This window comes from Pleurodeles waltl, chromosome 4_1 (genome assembly GCF_031143425.1).
Source record: "Pleurodeles waltl isolate 20211129_DDA chromosome 4_1, aPleWal1.hap1.20221129, whole genome shotgun sequence".
Classification (NCBI taxonomy): domain Eukaryota; kingdom Metazoa; phylum Chordata; class Amphibia; order Caudata; family Salamandridae; genus Pleurodeles; species Pleurodeles waltl.
In genome coordinates, this window is record NC_090442.1 from 44,577,785 (window position 1) to 44,595,688 (window position 17,904).

The 17,904-nt window shown below is 45.8% G+C and overlaps 2 protein-coding genes across 2 annotated transcripts in view; one reads left to right on the plus strand and one right to left on the minus strand.

Annotated features, from left to right (window-relative positions):
- Positions 1–17,904, plus strand: part of LOC138287350 (zinc finger protein 84-like) — a 239,428-nt gene that overhangs the window by 104,646 nt on the left and 116,878 nt on the right. The window lies entirely within an intron of this gene.
- Positions 12,942–17,904, minus strand: part of LOC138286968 (uncharacterized) — a 417,069-nt gene continuing 412,106 nt past the window's right edge. Inside the window, exon 22 of the mRNA XM_069227337.1 lies at positions 12,942–14,746. Within this exon, the coding sequence (XP_069083438.1) occupies positions 13,683–14,746 (1,064 nt within the window). The 3' untranslated portion in view covers positions 12,942–13,682. The remainder of the gene's footprint in view (positions 14,747–17,904) is intronic.

Sequence of the window (17,904 nt, forward strand, 5' to 3'; positions counted from 1 at the left end):
GACTGTGTTTGAATGTGAATGTCTCGGCTGCTCTTCTGGTTGCCCGTGGGACTCGTCAGAGATGCCCTTTGTCCCCGTTACTTTTTGCTGTAGCGATGGAGCCCCTTGCAGCGTGGCTTAGACAGCGGCATAACGATAGGGGCCTGCCGTTTCTGCAGCAGCTTATTCTGATTTCTATGTATGCTGATGACATTGCACTGTATGTACGTGATCTGTGTCAAAATTTAGACATTTTGCTGGATGAGATCGTGCATTTTGGCACTTTTTCCAGGATCATGATTAATTGGTCTAAGTCAGTGGTGTTGCCTCTGTCTTCAAGTGTGGCGGAGTTTCCTTCCAGTACCCCATTGAGTGGGTGAACGGCCCGGTTCGTTATCTGGGAGTCTGGTTGAGTTGTTATACGGAGACTCTCTGGATGGCCAATTACGGTACAGCGATCTCGTGGTTGGAGGAGAAGGTTGAGGTATGGCGCTCACTACAGCTTTCGCTGATTGGGCGTCTTCCTATTGTGAAGATGGTGGTGCTCCCAAATTTTTGTATCTGTTTTTGAACCTTCCGCTCATACTCCCTAAGAGTTTTTTGAGGCGTCTCCGCTCTGCACTGATTCGCTTTGTTTGGGTGGGTGGACAACCTCGTATCGCTTGGGAGAAACTGACGCTGCCTTTCGAGTTGGGTGGCCTTGCTTCCCCTGACTAGGAGCTTTATTATCATTGCGTTCAGGCGCACCTTGCATATTATTGGCTGCGTCCGATTCGGTATTTGCCCCATCTGGTGCCTGAAAGTGATGCGGTTTGGCCAGATGGCTTGGCTCGTGTCCTTGGAAATCCATGCCGGCCTCGATCGCGGAGTGTTGACACTGTGGTGTGCACTGCTAAAGCCTGGACGGCGCTGTTGCGCTGCTCCGGAGTTAATATACCCTTTGCCCCTTCGTTTCCTGTTCTTGCTGCTGCTGTTTTCGGATGTTTCGTGATGCAGGGTTGCGTGATTTTCTTCGGGAGTCTAACTTGACTGAATTGGGCGATTGGTTTGTGGATGGTCGTTTGATTCCTTCTAGGGATGCGCTTGGGGATCATTGCGCCACTGCGCTGCAACGGATGCATGTCCTGCATTTATGTGCTATGCTGCGTGCTCGGTTCCCTGGCCTTCCTGGGACTCCACCAGAGTGTTGGGCTCTGGAGGTGCTGTGCCATGCTCAGTCACTGCGTAAATTAATTACTAAATTATATAATTGCATCCAGGAGCAGTGGGGTGACCTTGGAGGGTCTGCCAGGGTTCAATGGGAGGTGGATGTGGGAGAGCCTATTACGGAGGAGACGTGGCGGGATGCTGTGCGCATAGGAGAGTATTGTTCCCTAATTATAGGCTGCATCTGATACATTTCAAGTTTTTGCACCGCCTATATGACACACCCAGCGGACTCTGTTCTATGGGTCTGCGCGCGGATGCGCGCTGTGAGCGGTGCTGTGCCCCTGACGCTGTATTCTTGCATGTTGCGTGGGAATGTGCTGAGGTCTATGCTTTTTGGGTGGAGGTAATACGCATGATTGCTGAGATGACTGGGTTGGAGCTGCCTATATCCCCCAAAATCGCGCTGCTTGGGTGTGTGGACGAGGTTCGCCATACACATAGGAGGCTGGTGGGCCTGCTTCTTTTGCTGGCTAAGTGCAGAGTTGCCATGAGCTGGGGCAGGGGGCGGGCTCCTTGTGGGTCCGACTGGCTACGTGATGCCTCCTTTTGTCAGGAACAGCTGATGATCTTTTGGGAATTGACTCCGGGGGGCTCCCGACCAAAGGAAATCTGGGCTCCGCTGCGATCTTTCTTGGAGGCCTCAGGCAGGTCTGGGTAAGTGCTGCATGACTGCTCGTGTCCTAGGTGACTATCTCCCACAGTCCTTCTCTTACGCTGTGCATTGTGTGTAGACGATAGTGGTTGGACGCCTCTGTGCACGTAATCTGTCTGCCTTCTGTTTCTTTTCTTTCCATATGTTTCTTTTTTCTGCTGTTAGTCCTTTGCCCTATGGTGTTTGGCGGAAGGCCCTGCGTCTGGACTATGTGCTCGGAATTTATTATTTGCGGAGGCTTTGTGAACTCTGCCGACATTACGGGATTTAAATGTGATGCACCCACACGGAGTAAAGTTTGTGCCATTCCCTATAAATTGTATCCCTGTGTCAGGGTGGGGATGAACTTCACCACAGCCTGTATTCATGCTCCGTGGGCTAGTCTCTGTTGTTCTGTTGTATGTGTAATATGTAATAATCAATAAATACATTTAAAAAAGTACACAGCTTACAACCCCAGTCTTCAGGATTTCAGGCTAGCACCAGGCAAGGTTCAGGTTGGCACCAAGTGTGGCCTAACAGCGGCACAGGGTGGCTGGGTGCCAAGGTTGAATTTGGAGTTGGTGTCCAATGTTAGTCAATAGAGACTAGTGGTACTGAAGACGTGCTGCTCCCAGGTAAGTACCTGTGCTGTCAGGGGTTGGTTTCTGTGGGTAGAGGCAAGCACCAGGGTGGCCACAAGCGTAGAAGACTGGCCCTCTATGTAGTGTGCAAAATGTTGTACACTGTGCATTGGGCAACCACACGTTTGTTTACAAAGGTAGAATTTAGACCACCAAATGCTCTAATTTTTATGGTAGCTTGGGTCGGTCAGTTAGGCCAATCTTGGAGAAGTGCTAAGCATTTCTTCTACTCACAGTATCAATAAAGCAAGACACATACTCAAAGGAATAACTCAAGACCAATGTACAAAAATTCTTCCAATTTTTATAACATTTTTAAGACTAAGATCATCAAAATCGGGCACGTACTTTTTAGGTTATGATTTTTAAAAGTTTAGAAAATGTCTTATTTCTGTGCGTAAGTACACACCATAGAAATCAGTGGGGGAAAACTTAAAAAATACATATCAGGCAATGCGTTTAGCAATGTCTCCTTTTGCTTATAGATCAAAGTCGTCAAGAAGTCTTGTGGACCAACTGGGGAAATACGGGCAGTTCCCGGTTTTGGCGGGAAGAGCTGCTGAAAAGTCCTTGGAGCTGGTGCAGGACCACTGCAGGGGATCACTTGGAAAAGCAATATACAGGTGAACTTTGAGGTGAGTCTGATGGGTCTCCTTGGACTTTAGAGATTGCAAGGGGTGGGTGACCCTTAGAGCACAGCTAGTTCACCAGTGCAGGGCCCAGGGGGCCGGGTGAAGACCAGATAGGTGATGCAAGAGCTATGCACAAAGAGGTCCTTGGAAGCAGGAGGTAGATCACTTTGAGGGTTACTTGCAGGTGAGCAGGGCCACTCTGTTGGGTGGCTCTGGTGGTTTCTAAAGTCCCTTGACTGGGGCTTCCTCCTGGTCCTTTTGAAGTCTAGAGTGGACTTTCCTTCTGGTTGTCCGAGGCTGGAGGTCCAGTATCTCTAGCTATTGTACGGTTCAGCCTCTGGAGGTTGCAGTGCCACCAAACTTGGGACAGTGGCAGGGTTTGTCCTCTTGGTCCATTGGGAGAAATTTGGTCTAGCTGCAGTGTCTGGTTCCTTGGTCAGGAGCTAATCAGTGAACTGGACTTCACTGCTCTTTGGTTCTTTGTTACAGGAGAGTGAGGCCGTTAATCTGGAGAGAGATCTTTGGTGATTTTCAGAAGAGTGGAGGTCATCTGGGGATTTTTAGAGTCTGTCCGATGTCCGAGCAAACTCTCAGCGGCGAATATCAACAGGCAGGGTTTGGTGCCTTTTTCTTTGTGCAGCAGGAATGCAGTTCTCGTGCCTTGGGTCTTCTTTGTTGCTGGTCTTCTTGTGTCTGTGGAATCTGATCTGCAGGTCGAGCGGTGCCCACTCAATACTGCATCAAGTGGGCATTTAAAGGAGTACCTAGTAGTGACCAATGGGTCATCTATCTTGCTGTGGCTACACCCACTATGTGACCACTTCCTGTGGGCAGAGCTCGCTTCCCTATCCCTGATAGGCTATTTTCCTTCCATGCAAGATGAAAATGAAATGGAGGGGTCACCTCGCATGCAACATCTTAGGGGTGGTGCAAGCTGGGGGTGGGCACTCCTGTCCTTTGTGCATTTTCCTGCCGTTGTTTCTGACAAAAGTGGAGGTTTGCAATGAAGGCAGCCACCTGCTTCTAGCAGCAGGGCTGGGGGTCGAGATATGAGGGCAGTAAGCCCTTTGAAGCTCACTAGCAGGGCAGCGTACATTTCTGAGGAGGGAGGTGTAACACCTTTACCCAGGAAGGGCTTTGTTCCTGGACCCAGAGAGCAAGGGGTCTCACCCCAGGGTTCCAGAATCTTGTCTGATAGTGGCAGGCTGGTTGTGACTGGCCAGCACCATGCCATGGTAGTTAGCTTTTGCAGGGGGCACCTCTTATGTGACCCTTGGGTACATTTTGCAATAAATCCAATACTGGTACCAGTATGGATTTATTTTCCTGAGTTGTTTGATACCAAACAACCCAGGTTTCAAAGTGGCCATCCTGTAGCTGTGAAATTCGTACTTGCATGTAAATGGCTGCTCTGCTCACTTACTATGTCCCATGCTTGGCAAAGACACAATAGGGGCATATTGCTCATGCATCTATGTCCACACATGCAGTATAATGCACCATGCCTTAGGGCTGGTGACTTACCTATATTGCATGCAATGTGTAGTGAACAGTGCACACAACCTGTGTGCCATGTCAGTTTTGCAATTTAGGATTGCACCAGGACACAGCCTGCAATGGCAGGGTCCCTAAGGGTGGCACAATCTGTGCTGCTGCCCTCAGGGGTCTACTTAGTACCTCATGCCCTGGTTACCGTATTACCATTTAATAGGGACTTATAGGGGCACCTAAAGGTGTCTCCAATTGTGCCAATGCATCACAACAGTTTTGGGAAAGAATTCTGGCCCAGGAAACCTGGTCAGCAGCAGCCCTGAGCACTAACAACTTTGAAACCACATCAAATACCAGGCACAAAGTGGGGGCTAACCATGACAAACAAGGCCTTTTCTCACAAGGCAGCACCAAACTTACACTATCATCAGCAGTGTGGCGGCTGGGTGTAGTGTGCCAACACAGTGTCAGGCGCCCAATGCTATCCAATGGAGGCAGGGAGTATACGCTGCAGTGCTGCTTATAGTGAGTAGAGTGGGTCAGGGGTAGATCTCCTGGGGTTGAAGCGAGGACAAGAGGGGCCACAAGACAGCAACAAACTTACATCCTGATTGGCACGGGCAGCTGGGCAAATAGGGAGCCCCTGGATTTAGGCTGCAGGCGTTGCTGTGGAGTCTGGCCAGGGTCAGCCCACAATGGACTCTGGGTCAGAAGCACCAGGGAACCTTCACTGGACTGGTGTGCCACTTGGACTCAGCCGTGGGCGTCAGGGGCATAGGTGGTTCCAGGCGGCAGTTTCACTGTTCCTCAGGTAGACTTCTTTCTTATTTGGAGATGTTTCTTTTGGACAGGTCCTCTGTCCAAAAGGAGTTCTTGTTCTTTATTGAAGGCAGGTAGTCCTCCCAAGGCTTTGGAGGTCACTGAGCTGCAGGACAGTTGTCTTCTGGACGCAGGTTTCTTTGAAGGCTACAGACAGGCCGGTAGGGCTGGGATCAAGGCAGTTGGCGTCTTCAGTCTTCTCTGCTGGGCGACTTCTGTTTTGTCCAGCTCTTCTTAGGTTGACATGAATCTAATTCTAGGGTTTGAGGGTGCCACCGAAACAATAAATTTAGGGGTGTGTCAAGGAGTGCCAGGTGGCAGCCAATGGGCTACTCACCTTTAGGGTGACTATACCCTGTCTATGACCACTTCCTTTGCGAGGTGACCACAGCCCTAATCCTATTAGCCTAATTCCTTCCACAGAAGATGGAGGAATTTTAAAAGTAGTGTCCACTTCAGCTCATTCACGTTAGGGGTAGGACTGGGATGAAGTGGGCACTCTTCCTAATTTAACTATATTTCCCACTCGTGCTGCTGCCAAAGTGGGGTCAGGAATGGGGAGTTATCTCCACCATCTGGAAAGACCTGGTTCGCATTACAAAGACGGCAAGGCATTTGAAGCTCCCCACCCTGGAATGCCCATCCTTCCTGGGGGATGAGGTCAGACCTCTGCCCACTGCAGCGTTTTCTCTATGGGCCTCGAGAGCACTGGATCTCACCATGGAGGTCCAAGACATGTGTGTGGTGGCTGAACTGGTCAGTCAACATACTAGTAGCTGGTAGGTTTTCAGGGGCACCTCTAAGGTGCCCTCTGTGTGCATTTAAAAATAAATCCATCAATGGGGTCAAAGAGGGTTTATTATTCTGAGATATTTGATACTAAACATCCCAGGATTCAGAGAAATCATCATGTAGCTGTGGAACTCGTAATGACCAGTGTCCAGCACATGCATTTAAAATGGCTTCCCTGCACACTTACTATGTCTGAGAATCGACAGAGACATAGCAGGGGCATATCTGCTCATGCAGATATGGCCTCACATGTAATATAATGCACCCTGCCTTAGGGCTGCAAGACCAGCTAGGGGGTGACTTACATATATTTCATGTAGCGTTTTCAATTTTGGGAGCACCTTGTCACACAGCCTGCAATGGCAGTCTGCATAAGGTTAGTGCTGGGTACCTCAGAGTGGCTCAAGTTGTGCTGCAGCAGTGAGGGGCCCTGTCCAGTACCCATGCTCTAGGTACAGGGGTACCATTTACTAGGGGCTTGTAGGGGGCTGAAGAGCCTGGTCACTTGGGGATGAAGTGAGTAGGGGTCTTGGTTTTAGGGAAGGAACACTGGCACTGAGGACGTGGTTAGCGGGGATCCAGCACACATCAGTAGAAGTTGCATTCAAAACCAGGCAAAAATTGGGGGTGTAATGCAACCAGAACCCAACCCCCCTACACTGCTATTCTGGGATTTCTCTTTATCTAGTTACTTGACAACAGTACTGACAGTCTATGGGGATCAGAAAACCTTCAGCTCCTCATCACAGCCTGTCGTTGACAACACACAGAGTAGTTCAGCTATGACTGTTTCTGATAAAATGCTTAACACCCCCCAGGATCTAGAGGACTTTGAGGGTGTGGGGGAGCTCAGACTTGTGCCCCCTTCTTCTAACCAGTCGAGGTTGTATAATCTTTCATCTTTTTTCACCAGATTAAAGTGACACCAAGGTGCATAATTCTCCCACGTCTAAGGGTATAAGTAGAAAGTAAGCTGTTATTGCTCCCCCTAAGGACATGCTACCTTTTCCCAAGTTATCATGGAAAATTTAGTTTGATATGTGATGTTTAGCTGCTAGAGGGAAATAAAGAAGAAAGTATAGCATAATCCTGCCTCCAGTCCTGACATAGAACTAAAGGTACTACCCAGGTGAAATTAAAGCCTCAAGCCTTAGTGAGCTCAAAAAAGCAGGATACGAAAAGCCTTAGTGAGCTCAAAAAAGCAGGATACGAAAAGCCTTAGTGGCAGATTTAAGAAAAGTGGTGCTGCACCCAGTGTTGTGGTCACACGTGTTGCAGATCAAACTCCGGGCTGAAGAAGTCAGGAGCGCTGGTGTGGATAGCGTCGGGGCTGCGGTGCGAAGTGGGACGATGCGACATGCGGTGCCTACAGGTCACGGTGCAGGCAGCAGCACGGTGGTGTCCAGCGGCGTTGGTTAGACCAGGGCTGCGGTGTGAAGTGAGGCAGTGCAATGTGCAGTGTCACCAGGTCACAGTGCAGGCAGTGTTGTTGTTGTTGCTGAAGTGCTGTTGTCGGTAGGCCCATGCCAGCGGTGCGGGATGGGACGGTGCTTTGTGACCCTCACGAGCGGTGTCCACAGGCCACAGTGCAAGCAGAATGCCTGGTGATGACACTTGAGTCTGGGGCTGCGGTGCACAGAGGGACGGTGCTTCGTGTACCTCACAAACGGTGTCCACAGGCCACGGTGCAGGCATCGGCGCCGGTGTCAGCAGGAGCGTCGTCATTGGGGGTGCCCAGGCTGCAGTGTGAGCAGCCAATGCCAGAATGCAGGGCCCACAGGTTGTGGTGCGAGGAGCGGCTTGGTGAAGTCATCCGATGACAGCGTCGATGAGACCAGGGTCGTGGTGCGAAGCAGGGCAGTGCGGCTGTGTGTGGCATCAGTAGGTCATGGTGCAGGCCAGCTGTGGCGTCAGCGGCATCACAGTGGTTTCTCCTTTTGAACAGCAAAAGCACACAGTTCCCAGTGCTGCAGGTCGCGGAATGTGAAGTCTTTGGTGTCCCTGATACTTCCAACAAGAGGCAAGCTCTACTCCAAGCCCTTGGAGAACTCCCTCAAGCAGGACACGCAGCAAAGTTCACCCTTCGCACTCTTTTCAAGCAGAAGCAGCAACTGCAGACCAGTCCAGCAAAACAACACAGCAAAAGGACAGTAATCCTCCTTCAGCTATTCTCCTGGGCAGAGGTTCCTCTTGATTCCAAAAGTCTGCGGTTTTGGGACCACTACTTATACCCAGTTCTGCCTTTGAAGTAGGCATACTTCAAAGGGAAGTCTCTGTTGTTCACAAGATCCTGGCTTGCCCATTGCGGCCCCAGACACACTCCAGGGGGTCTGAGACTGCATGGTGTGAGGGCAGGCACAGCCCTGTCAGGTGTAAGTGACAACTCCCCCCTCCACTCTAGGGAGTTACTTAAGGGAGTTGCTAAAGTTACTTAAAAATGACATTACATAAAAGGCAGTACTCGGAAAGGATGGAAACATCACAAATATTTCTTCCCAGATTTTTCCATTTTGGCTGTAATTGTTCTTAGCATATATTAATCACTGTCTGGGTATTTTTTCTTTTTCATTGTCTAGAATAGCTTTTGCTACTTTTGTTGTTATCTTTCCTCCAACTAGTTTTGGATCAACTTCTGTGTGGATCATCTGTCTCCAGACGTTTTACCTGCATCAGTCTTCTCTCTCCTAAAGACATGGGGAGTTTGGAGTCTTGATGATTATCACCGACAATATCAGATGTGCGATTTCACTCTAAGCTCTGACCCTCCAAAGGAGACACTTGTCACTTTTCACATATTATACTGTGCAGGGTGGCAATGTGGTCCCTGCCCTCTCAAGGGGCACACAACAGAACCATGTCAGGTCCTGTCCTTGACCAGTAGCCAAGGAGGAAAGAGGGAGGTTGTAATATTGATTTCTGATTATCTTGCTCTCCTGTGAATCGCTGCATGGTTTGGTGCCATGTTAATATCACCTGGGAAATCATACTCTAGCTCCTGTTATAATATAGATGTTTCGGATTATCTTGCTCTCCTGTGAATCCCTGTATAATTTTATGCCAACGTTCTATCACCCATGAGTCCATACCCTAGCTCCTGTCATAATATTGATTTCTGATTATCATGCTCTTCTGTGAATTCCTGCATGATTCAGTGCCATGTTAATATCACCCAGGGAATCATACTCTAGATCCTGTCATAATACTGATTTCTGATTATCTTGCTCTCCTGTGAATCCCTGCATGATTCAGTGCCATGTTAATATCACCCAGGGGATCATAGTCTAGCTCCTGTCATAATATTGATTTCTGATTATCTTGCTCTCCTGTGAATCCCTGCATGATTTGGTGCCATTTTATAATCACCCAGGGGATCATACCCTAGCTCCTGTTCTTAAACAGCACTGACAGCCTTTTGCCTTTCTTTGCTCCAACAGGTTCAGTGATCTTCGTGGTCGTTTTTCTAAGTACTCTTAATCATTTTGTTTTATCACATTTTTTATTTACATATTTGTATCCAAAAATTAGTAATGTATCAAATTAAGTTAAAAAGGTGATGTGTCAAGGGTGAAGCCATTCTGTGTAACATCTGTAGAGTTGAAGGGATAGTCATATGAGTAGAAAGTGATGAACAAAGGGTAAATGGCAAGATCAAAATGATGGGCTGACAATGTTGATGTGCAGTCTCTCGTCCTCATCCAATGCCTTCCGAAGGCCGTAATATGGCCCGGCACTACCATGGATCAGCTCCTTCTTCTAAGGATGCATTGAAGCAGTCAGCTTAGATGCTGCTTGTCTGATGCCTCCACCCTGATCTATAGCATCCCACAAGAATCTTCCTGGAGCCCTACACTGTTACCAATCTACATAACTCACTGCTCGTTCCCATCGATTCAGCATCATACCCTATGCACATAACGCTCAGCTCATCCTCTCCTTATCCAAAGTTACTTCCACTTACCAAAAAAAAAATACATCAGCAACTGCATGCTCGTAGTACCACACTGGATAAAAAAAAAAACTGCCTCAAATTCAACAGCAACAAAACATAAGCGGTCCTTTTCAGCAAATACACCTTTCTCTGATCCCCAGGCTGATGGCTTACTGAGATAGGCCCTTGTCCTTGACAATCCAATGCTAGCGAGAACCTAGGCATTGTGATCAACAGCTGAATCTGCCTGACGGAGCTAACACGGCTGCTTCTACACCCTCAAAAGGCTCAGGAATGTCTTCAAATTGCTCACTGAGAACACCTGCAGATCCCCCACGCAAGCCTCTGTCACCAGCAGGATCGACTCACTGCCCAACTTACCAAAAGACTACAAGTTACACAGAACACAGCCGTAAGACACACTCAAACTACTACACTGCATTAAAATACTCAAGCACCCCAAATACCTCCACTGGCTCCCAATCCACAACAGCTCTCTTTCCAGACTCATCACACACACGCCTAAAAAGCTCAACACAATCTAGGGCCATCCCACCTCACAACCGCATCCTGTTTCGCACCCGGGCCAGACACCTTTGACTAACCTACTGCTTGTTCACGTCTCCTGCATACACCAGCCCAGAGCTGGAGCTCGAACTTTGTCTTACATTGCCCCAAAAGCCTCAAACAAACTCCCACCAGAGCCACCAGGTTTGTCACTGAATTCTGCAGGAAAGCACATTAGGCATCAGAGATATGGGTTTCAAGGGGTAGAAAAAACCTGCACTTCCTAGAGGATATTTTACACGTACACGCGCAAGTTGGCATCTTCACACTAGAACCATTGTATAGTCTCAAACTAGGAGAATGCTAACCATAAATCAGACTTAGTCAATCTAGGGCCAGCTGCTGTTTTATTGGACTCTTGGTTTAGTTATTTGGCATCTGAAAATTCCATTATTTCTGTTTGGAGACATTATTACAGATTCTGGAGCATCACAGAATTGCAATTAGGGGTGTTCAGATTTAATTAAGAATTGGAATTAGCTTTTGAGAGCCCCCGCATTTTTCTTCAGATGGACTCTGTATATTTTACTTTTTTGTGACTGCAAAAAGATTTAGCAACAGCCTTAATGCAGTCTGTACGGATTGTTTTCTCTCCCTGGCTATATTATTTTAATTGCTACTATAAACCTGTGGAGACTAGACTGGAAACAACATTATCTCCAGAAAAACATTTTACCTTGGTGTCACTATATATTAACTTTCATAAAATTGCAACAATTAGTACCTCTATTGATTCTCTCTCTCCTTTCAGCCACTCACTCAGCCAGGATACAAGGTGGCCCTAAATTGCCTCAATATCTCTTTTAACTGCGCTGTTAAAAGGGACTGTAAATCCATGTTTCAGTGGGCATAATATATACTGCCTAGATAACAAAGTGATTGAGGGATGGTTCTATGAAGAATTAGTGATCAAGATATTGCAATACATCCGGAGATTCATGGCCCTGAGTCGCAGGATAAATATGAAGAAAAGATTGAATTTTATCCTGCATTATTCACATGAATGAATACACAGGATCTTCTGTACTCATTTTAATCTCATGTTCCACATCTTGCTAACATTTGCATCTGTTATTCAGAATTAACTTTTCAGTGAATTTGCAAAAGGGAAAGATGTTACAATCTCATACAAAAGACAATGGTGTTGATGAAACACCCAGTGCCTGATTACACCTGTTTAATTGAAATAAATACTGGCAGCACCAGGCCTTTGTTTTCCTATGAGAGACGTCATCAATGATATCCTTAACCCCACCGCTGACATCTTTATCCCCACTGCTGACATCTTTATCCCCACAGCTGACATATTTATCCCACCGCTGACATCTTTATCCTCACTGCTGACATATTTATCCACTCTGCAGCCATCTTTATCCCATCGCTGCCATCTTTATCCCATCGCTGCCATCTTTATCCCCTCTGCTGACATCTTTATCCTCACTGCTGAGATCTTTATCCCAAAGCTGAGATCTTTATTCCCATCGCTAACATCCTTATCCCCACCACTAACATCCTTATCCCCATCGCTGACATCTTTATACCCATCCCACTGACATCTTTATCTCCATCCCACTGACATCTTTATCCCCATCCCGCTGACATCTTTATCCCCACCGCCCCTTCCCCACCTCGCTGTATTCCCAGGATTTACTGAGGATCTACTTTTAGCCCATATCCTGTTGCAATATATTTGTGACCCCATCTCACTCCATTTCTTTTATATTAAAAGTATTCTAGAGACGGATGTTCTACTCCATCTGTAATTTTTTTTGTTTTTTTATATTTCCCAGTATCAAACTTGTTGGCGTGGTTGACACATATTGGAGCTGTAGGATCAGATGTTGTCACATGAGCTGTATATTTTCGAGTTATCCCCTAAAAAGCAGATCTGTGGCCCTGATTTACACTGGTTCCACAAGTAGAGCAAATCAAAGTTTGAACCAGGGTATAAAATAGAGCAGACCAATTTTGCCCTATTTTTCATTGCACAAAGTGCACAACAGTGCAAAATCAATTACTTTTTACATTTCTTCTTTACAAAAGTAACTCATAAACCAGGTTTTCTTCTTTTTTTTTTTTTTTTAAAGAAAAACAACTTCTGTCCACACTCCTGATGAATTACAAACTGTAAGGGTTTAACAATTTGTTTCCATTATTTCGCCTTCACAAAGGTAATTATGTAATATAGACTGTGGCTAAATATGCTTGCTCCATTCTTTCCTACTAGGAAACAGGTCTAAACACAAATGTATTGTCTTGGTGATTGTATTAGAGACTTATTTACAGAAAACAGTCTTTAGTGTTTGTTGAGGGTTCGTTTTAGGTTTCACATTGGCATTACATTTGTATTCAAGAGAAATATAGTGCGAAACAGATGAAAGTTAATTTTACTGTGTCCATTTTATTGATGTGCTAGGAAATCCTCTGGTGTCTCAAGAGGCTGTTCACACTTTTTGCACCATAATGGCATGAGTGCAACGGGCCCAAAATGTTAAAAAAACACTGCTTGCTTACGGTCATTGAATCGAGTGAATCAACACTAAAAAGTTCATTCATTTACATAAATAAAAACAGGCCGCAGGCATTTTTACTATAGTGATAACTTTATCATCATTTCAGGCTTTTAAGAAGGCAAGGGTCACACTTTATGGCAGTGGAAGAGATCCAATGAAGGGACATTGCGTGTCTTAAATGATTACAAAAAAGCCTCAACATAAATATGCAGTAATTGAATTCATGTCCTATTCCTGAAAATTCTGAAGTTATGCAGGTCATCAAAACTGCCTTATCATTTGTGCATTTTCACAAGCTGCATAAGGCCCCATTTCAGACTAAAAATGGTCTTCATCCAGTGTGTATTTTTTGGTGATTTGTAAGATCTGACCTTTCAGTTAAGTTTTTCTCCTACTCGCTGAAATGAAACTGCTTCACTCCTGCGAGTCATTTTGTGCTTGACAAGACCCAACTTTCGAGCAAAGGTTTTCTCACAATCACTGCAGTGAAATGGTCCTCGCTCCAGTGTGTATTCTTTGATGCTCAATAAGATGAATCTTTTTAGTAAAGGCCTTTTCACATTCAGTACAGGGGAAGGGCTTCACCCCTGTGTGCACTCTTAGATGAACTACAAGAGTTGACTTTCGAGTAAAGCTTTTCTCACACTTTGTGCACTGATGGAGCTTCACTCCTAAGTGTATTCGCTCATGAGAAACGAAAGTTGACCTATGATTAAAGCTTTTTCCACAAACATTGCAGTGATAGGGCCTCAGTCCTGTGTGGATTATTTGATGCCGTAGGAGATTAGGCTTTTGAGTAAAACTTTTGTCGCATTTGGTGCAGTGAAAGGACTTCAAACCTGTGTGTATTCGTTGGTGCTGAAGAAGACTTGCCTTACTACTAAATCCTTTCTCACACTCGGTGCATGAAAAGGGTCTCATTCCTGTGTGTAGCTTTTGGTGCTGATAAAGATTTGACTTTTGAGCAAAAGCTTTGTCACACTCAGTGCATTGGAAAGGTCTCACACCTGTGTGTGTTCTTTGGTGAGTCTGAAGATGTGACTTACTAGGAAAGCTTTTCTCACACTCAGAGCAGTGAAAAGACCTCACGTCTGTGTGCCTTCTTTCATGTTGTCTAAGGTATGTCTGTGTAGTAAAGCTCTTTCCGCAGTCAGTGCAGGAGAAAGGTCTCAGCCCTGTGTGGATTCTCTGATGCATCTCAAGAGCCTCCTTACTGATAAATCTTTTCTCACACTCTGTACAGGGAAAAGGCCTCACTCCTATGTGTATTTTTCGGTGATGAAAAAGAGTTGCATGATGAGTAAAACTTTTCCCACACTCATTGCACTGAAAAGGTCTCACACCTTTGTGGATTCTCTGATGCGCCACAAGACCTGTTTTTTTCAAAAAACTCTTCTCACACTCAGTACAGGGGAACAATCTTTGCTTCCTGTGAATTTGTTGATGTTTTTTTAGAATGGATTTCTCAGTAAAGTTCACCTTGCATTCAGAGCAAGTGTAGGACTCTTTCTTGTTCAGTTTTCCTGTCTCCAAGTGCGATACTGCAGAATAAAATAAAAAAGGCAAGCTTACAAATGAGATATTGTTTAATAAAATACAAACATAGAGCTGTAACGCTACATGTCAAAGTTGCAAAGTCTCTTTACAGACAGATGTTGGGGTTCTACAAAAATGAAAGTTTCAAACTTTCGACTGCTAGACACAAATTGGACAGTCCTCTAATGTAAAATGCTATCACTTAGCCCTGCCAAAGGATAATACCAGGGCTTTTAGCCACACACATGAATCCTTCAAAGAGGGACTTGGCTGGTATTGTGCAACCTTGTGACATGCAAATACTTGGCAATACAGTCACAGTAAGAGTAAGGAAAAATGTCAGATCCTGTCCAGGGGCCACAGAACAGACAATGGTTACTAGGTTCCAATCGTAGTTGGAGGTGGGTTGGGGGAAAGAAAGAGAGAGGAGAGAGAGAGACAATAAAGTTATGCTCAATTGGGTGTTTTTCTTTTATAGAAAAAGAAAGTACTTCAGTCACAAAGCAAATCTATGGGCCGGATTTAGATCTCGGAGGAGAGAATACTCTGTCACAAATGTGACGGGTATCCATCAGCCTTATTACAATGTTCTTTGGATATCATGGGATCGTAATAAGGCAGATAAATCAGGCCCTACATGCTACATAACACAATGAGAACATAATACTGGGTTGAAAGTAGTTGCATCTAGCAATGAAGCGCTACACTCCCTCTCTTCCTAGCATCCCCTCTCCTTCCAGCTATGATTGAGTTTCTGTCTCTAAAGTTCCTAATCCTATTTGTAGTAGGCAAAGTTTAGACACAAGTGCAGAGAACTCAAACAACCGCACTCACTGGTGGAGCACTTCAGTTCAATGCCTTTTTCAACCCTTTGTAGTAAGCCTTTTGTCTAAGGGCCTGATAAAGAACTCAGCAGAGGAGAATACTCTGTGACAAAACTGACAGATATCCCGTTCAGGGTATTACGATCTCCATAGGATATATCACAGCCGTAATATGCCGAACAGGATATCCGTAACGTTTGTTATGGAGTAACCACCTCGACTAAACTTTAAATCAGGCCCTAATTCTTAAGCGGCGCAGCGGTCTTGCCACTTGTGCCAGTCTGTCCTTGTATGCAGGGGAAGCCCCATTTTTATCTGCTCTTGGTTGCACTGCACTTCAGGCTGTATGGAGGGTTTGGGATGCACTACCACACTAAAGGCACTCGTTCTTCCTTTGCGATAGCTGCAGTGTTGTTTGGGTAAGATTCCAATGAGGGGGCTCACTAGGCATGTCTGTTCGGTCACTCCAATCTTAGATAGCTCTAGCCCTCATGGCTGGGTGCAGGCTGGTTATTGGATGAACCAGTTTCTTTGCAATGATGTCTCTGTGGCAGTTGTGACCTCTGGATAGATCCTGGCTTATATTTCGGCAGGGCGCTGCCTTAGATTACTTCAGCAGTAGGAGTAGTACTGATAGCTCAAGCTTGTGGCAGGCTTCTGGGTTTGATAGAGTTAATTCGGAAACTGCGCAGAGACAAAGGGTGGACCTCTTCATCTGGGTGTTCCATGCTGTGAAAATGCTGAGCATCTATCTCTTGACAGTCTCTCCTGAAGGAACAGGGACTCTAACCCTCTCTCGCCATGCAGGCAGGCATTTAGCGTTTTATGCAGATTAACAGCCCTTCTAGAAGAAAGTGCAGATGTCAGGTGATGTCCCTTCAATTCCTGAAGACAGGCTGTAAGGCAGACATCACCCCTGGCTACACAGAACGTCTTCTAGTAGTCTACAGACCAATCCCTTACTGTGTCAAGTATTACATGGGACCGGAACAAAGAGAGGTGGACACAATCTTCAGAACCGGTTAGGGTGCTTCTCTTTCAAGTGTCATTTCCAGGCTGCTTTCCAGACACAGCCTTTGTGCAAAGTGATGTCTCTCACAGCAGATAGCAACAGAGTTGGCTCCAAGATAAGCACAATGAAGTGTGAGTTCTCTGTATATAGCTCATCATCCTTTCTGAAGCAGTATTCAATGATAGAAAAAAGGGGCAGAACTTGTTGTAAGGACTCTCGCATCTATACGAGACTGCTGGAATAGGGGTGGTATCACCTCTACTTGTAGGCAACTGAGTCACTACTACACCAGTTGGCAGCTGTCGGCCCAATCCTTACGGCTGGCTCTCTTAGCAGCACCTCCCCAGAACACAAATAGTAAAGGTTATTTCTGGCAGCCTAGCGCATGAACTCTGAGATTTTCCCAGGGAAAAAAGTGGTGGACCAAGTCTTACCATTTACTCTCATTAGAAATAAATCTCTTACACACACAGGCAAGAAAGGATATGCAGGACAGTTCTCAATACATTTATTGAAAATACTCCAATCTATGTTAAAATACTTGAGATGCAATGATTAGGATAATGACAAGAGACAATCAGGATTGTGAGAACAAGTGATGTGAATATGAACAATCCCAACATTTTGCAGTAAACAAGAATATACAAATTCCTCCCTTAAGCATTCTTTTTACCTTAAAGAGAGTAAGGTGTGAAAAACCTAACCTGCCCAAGCTATGTGCATGAGAAGTGCTCCAACCCCTGTTACCTTAGAACAAGGTTGATCTCCAGTCTCCAAATTGGGCAGTGTAGAGACACAAAGGGTGAGGTTTGCTGCAAAGAGACGTGCAGTATCGACGGAATATCCTGGGTGTAAATCATTTACCTTATTGGATCATATTTTATTTATTAACAATACAAAAATGATTCTCCAAATACAATGCTTTTCTATATTCACAACTTACCTGGTACAACTTGTGGCAGGAAAGGAAACGTTTTCCATAGCTCTCATTCCAACACTTTTTAGCATCTGTAACAAGTACCTGGCACACTGCCTTCTCTGCCCATTTGTACTCCAAGCCAGTTGCCTGCTTCTCTGGTGCTCAGTGATATCCTAACTTGGATATTTCTCGTGATGTTTTGTGCAGTTCTTTCTCTCCAGCCTCTTCTTCCTTCAGCTTGGGCAGCTTATGATCCTTCCAGTATTGAGCATCTTGTCACTGAGTGTTCGCAGCAGACGACCCTCATAAACTTTGTGTGTGCTGATGAGGGACAGCCACAAGTGCAGTTCTACACTCTGTGTGCCACTAGTGGTACCCAGTCCTGCTGTAATCAAAATGACTTTCATT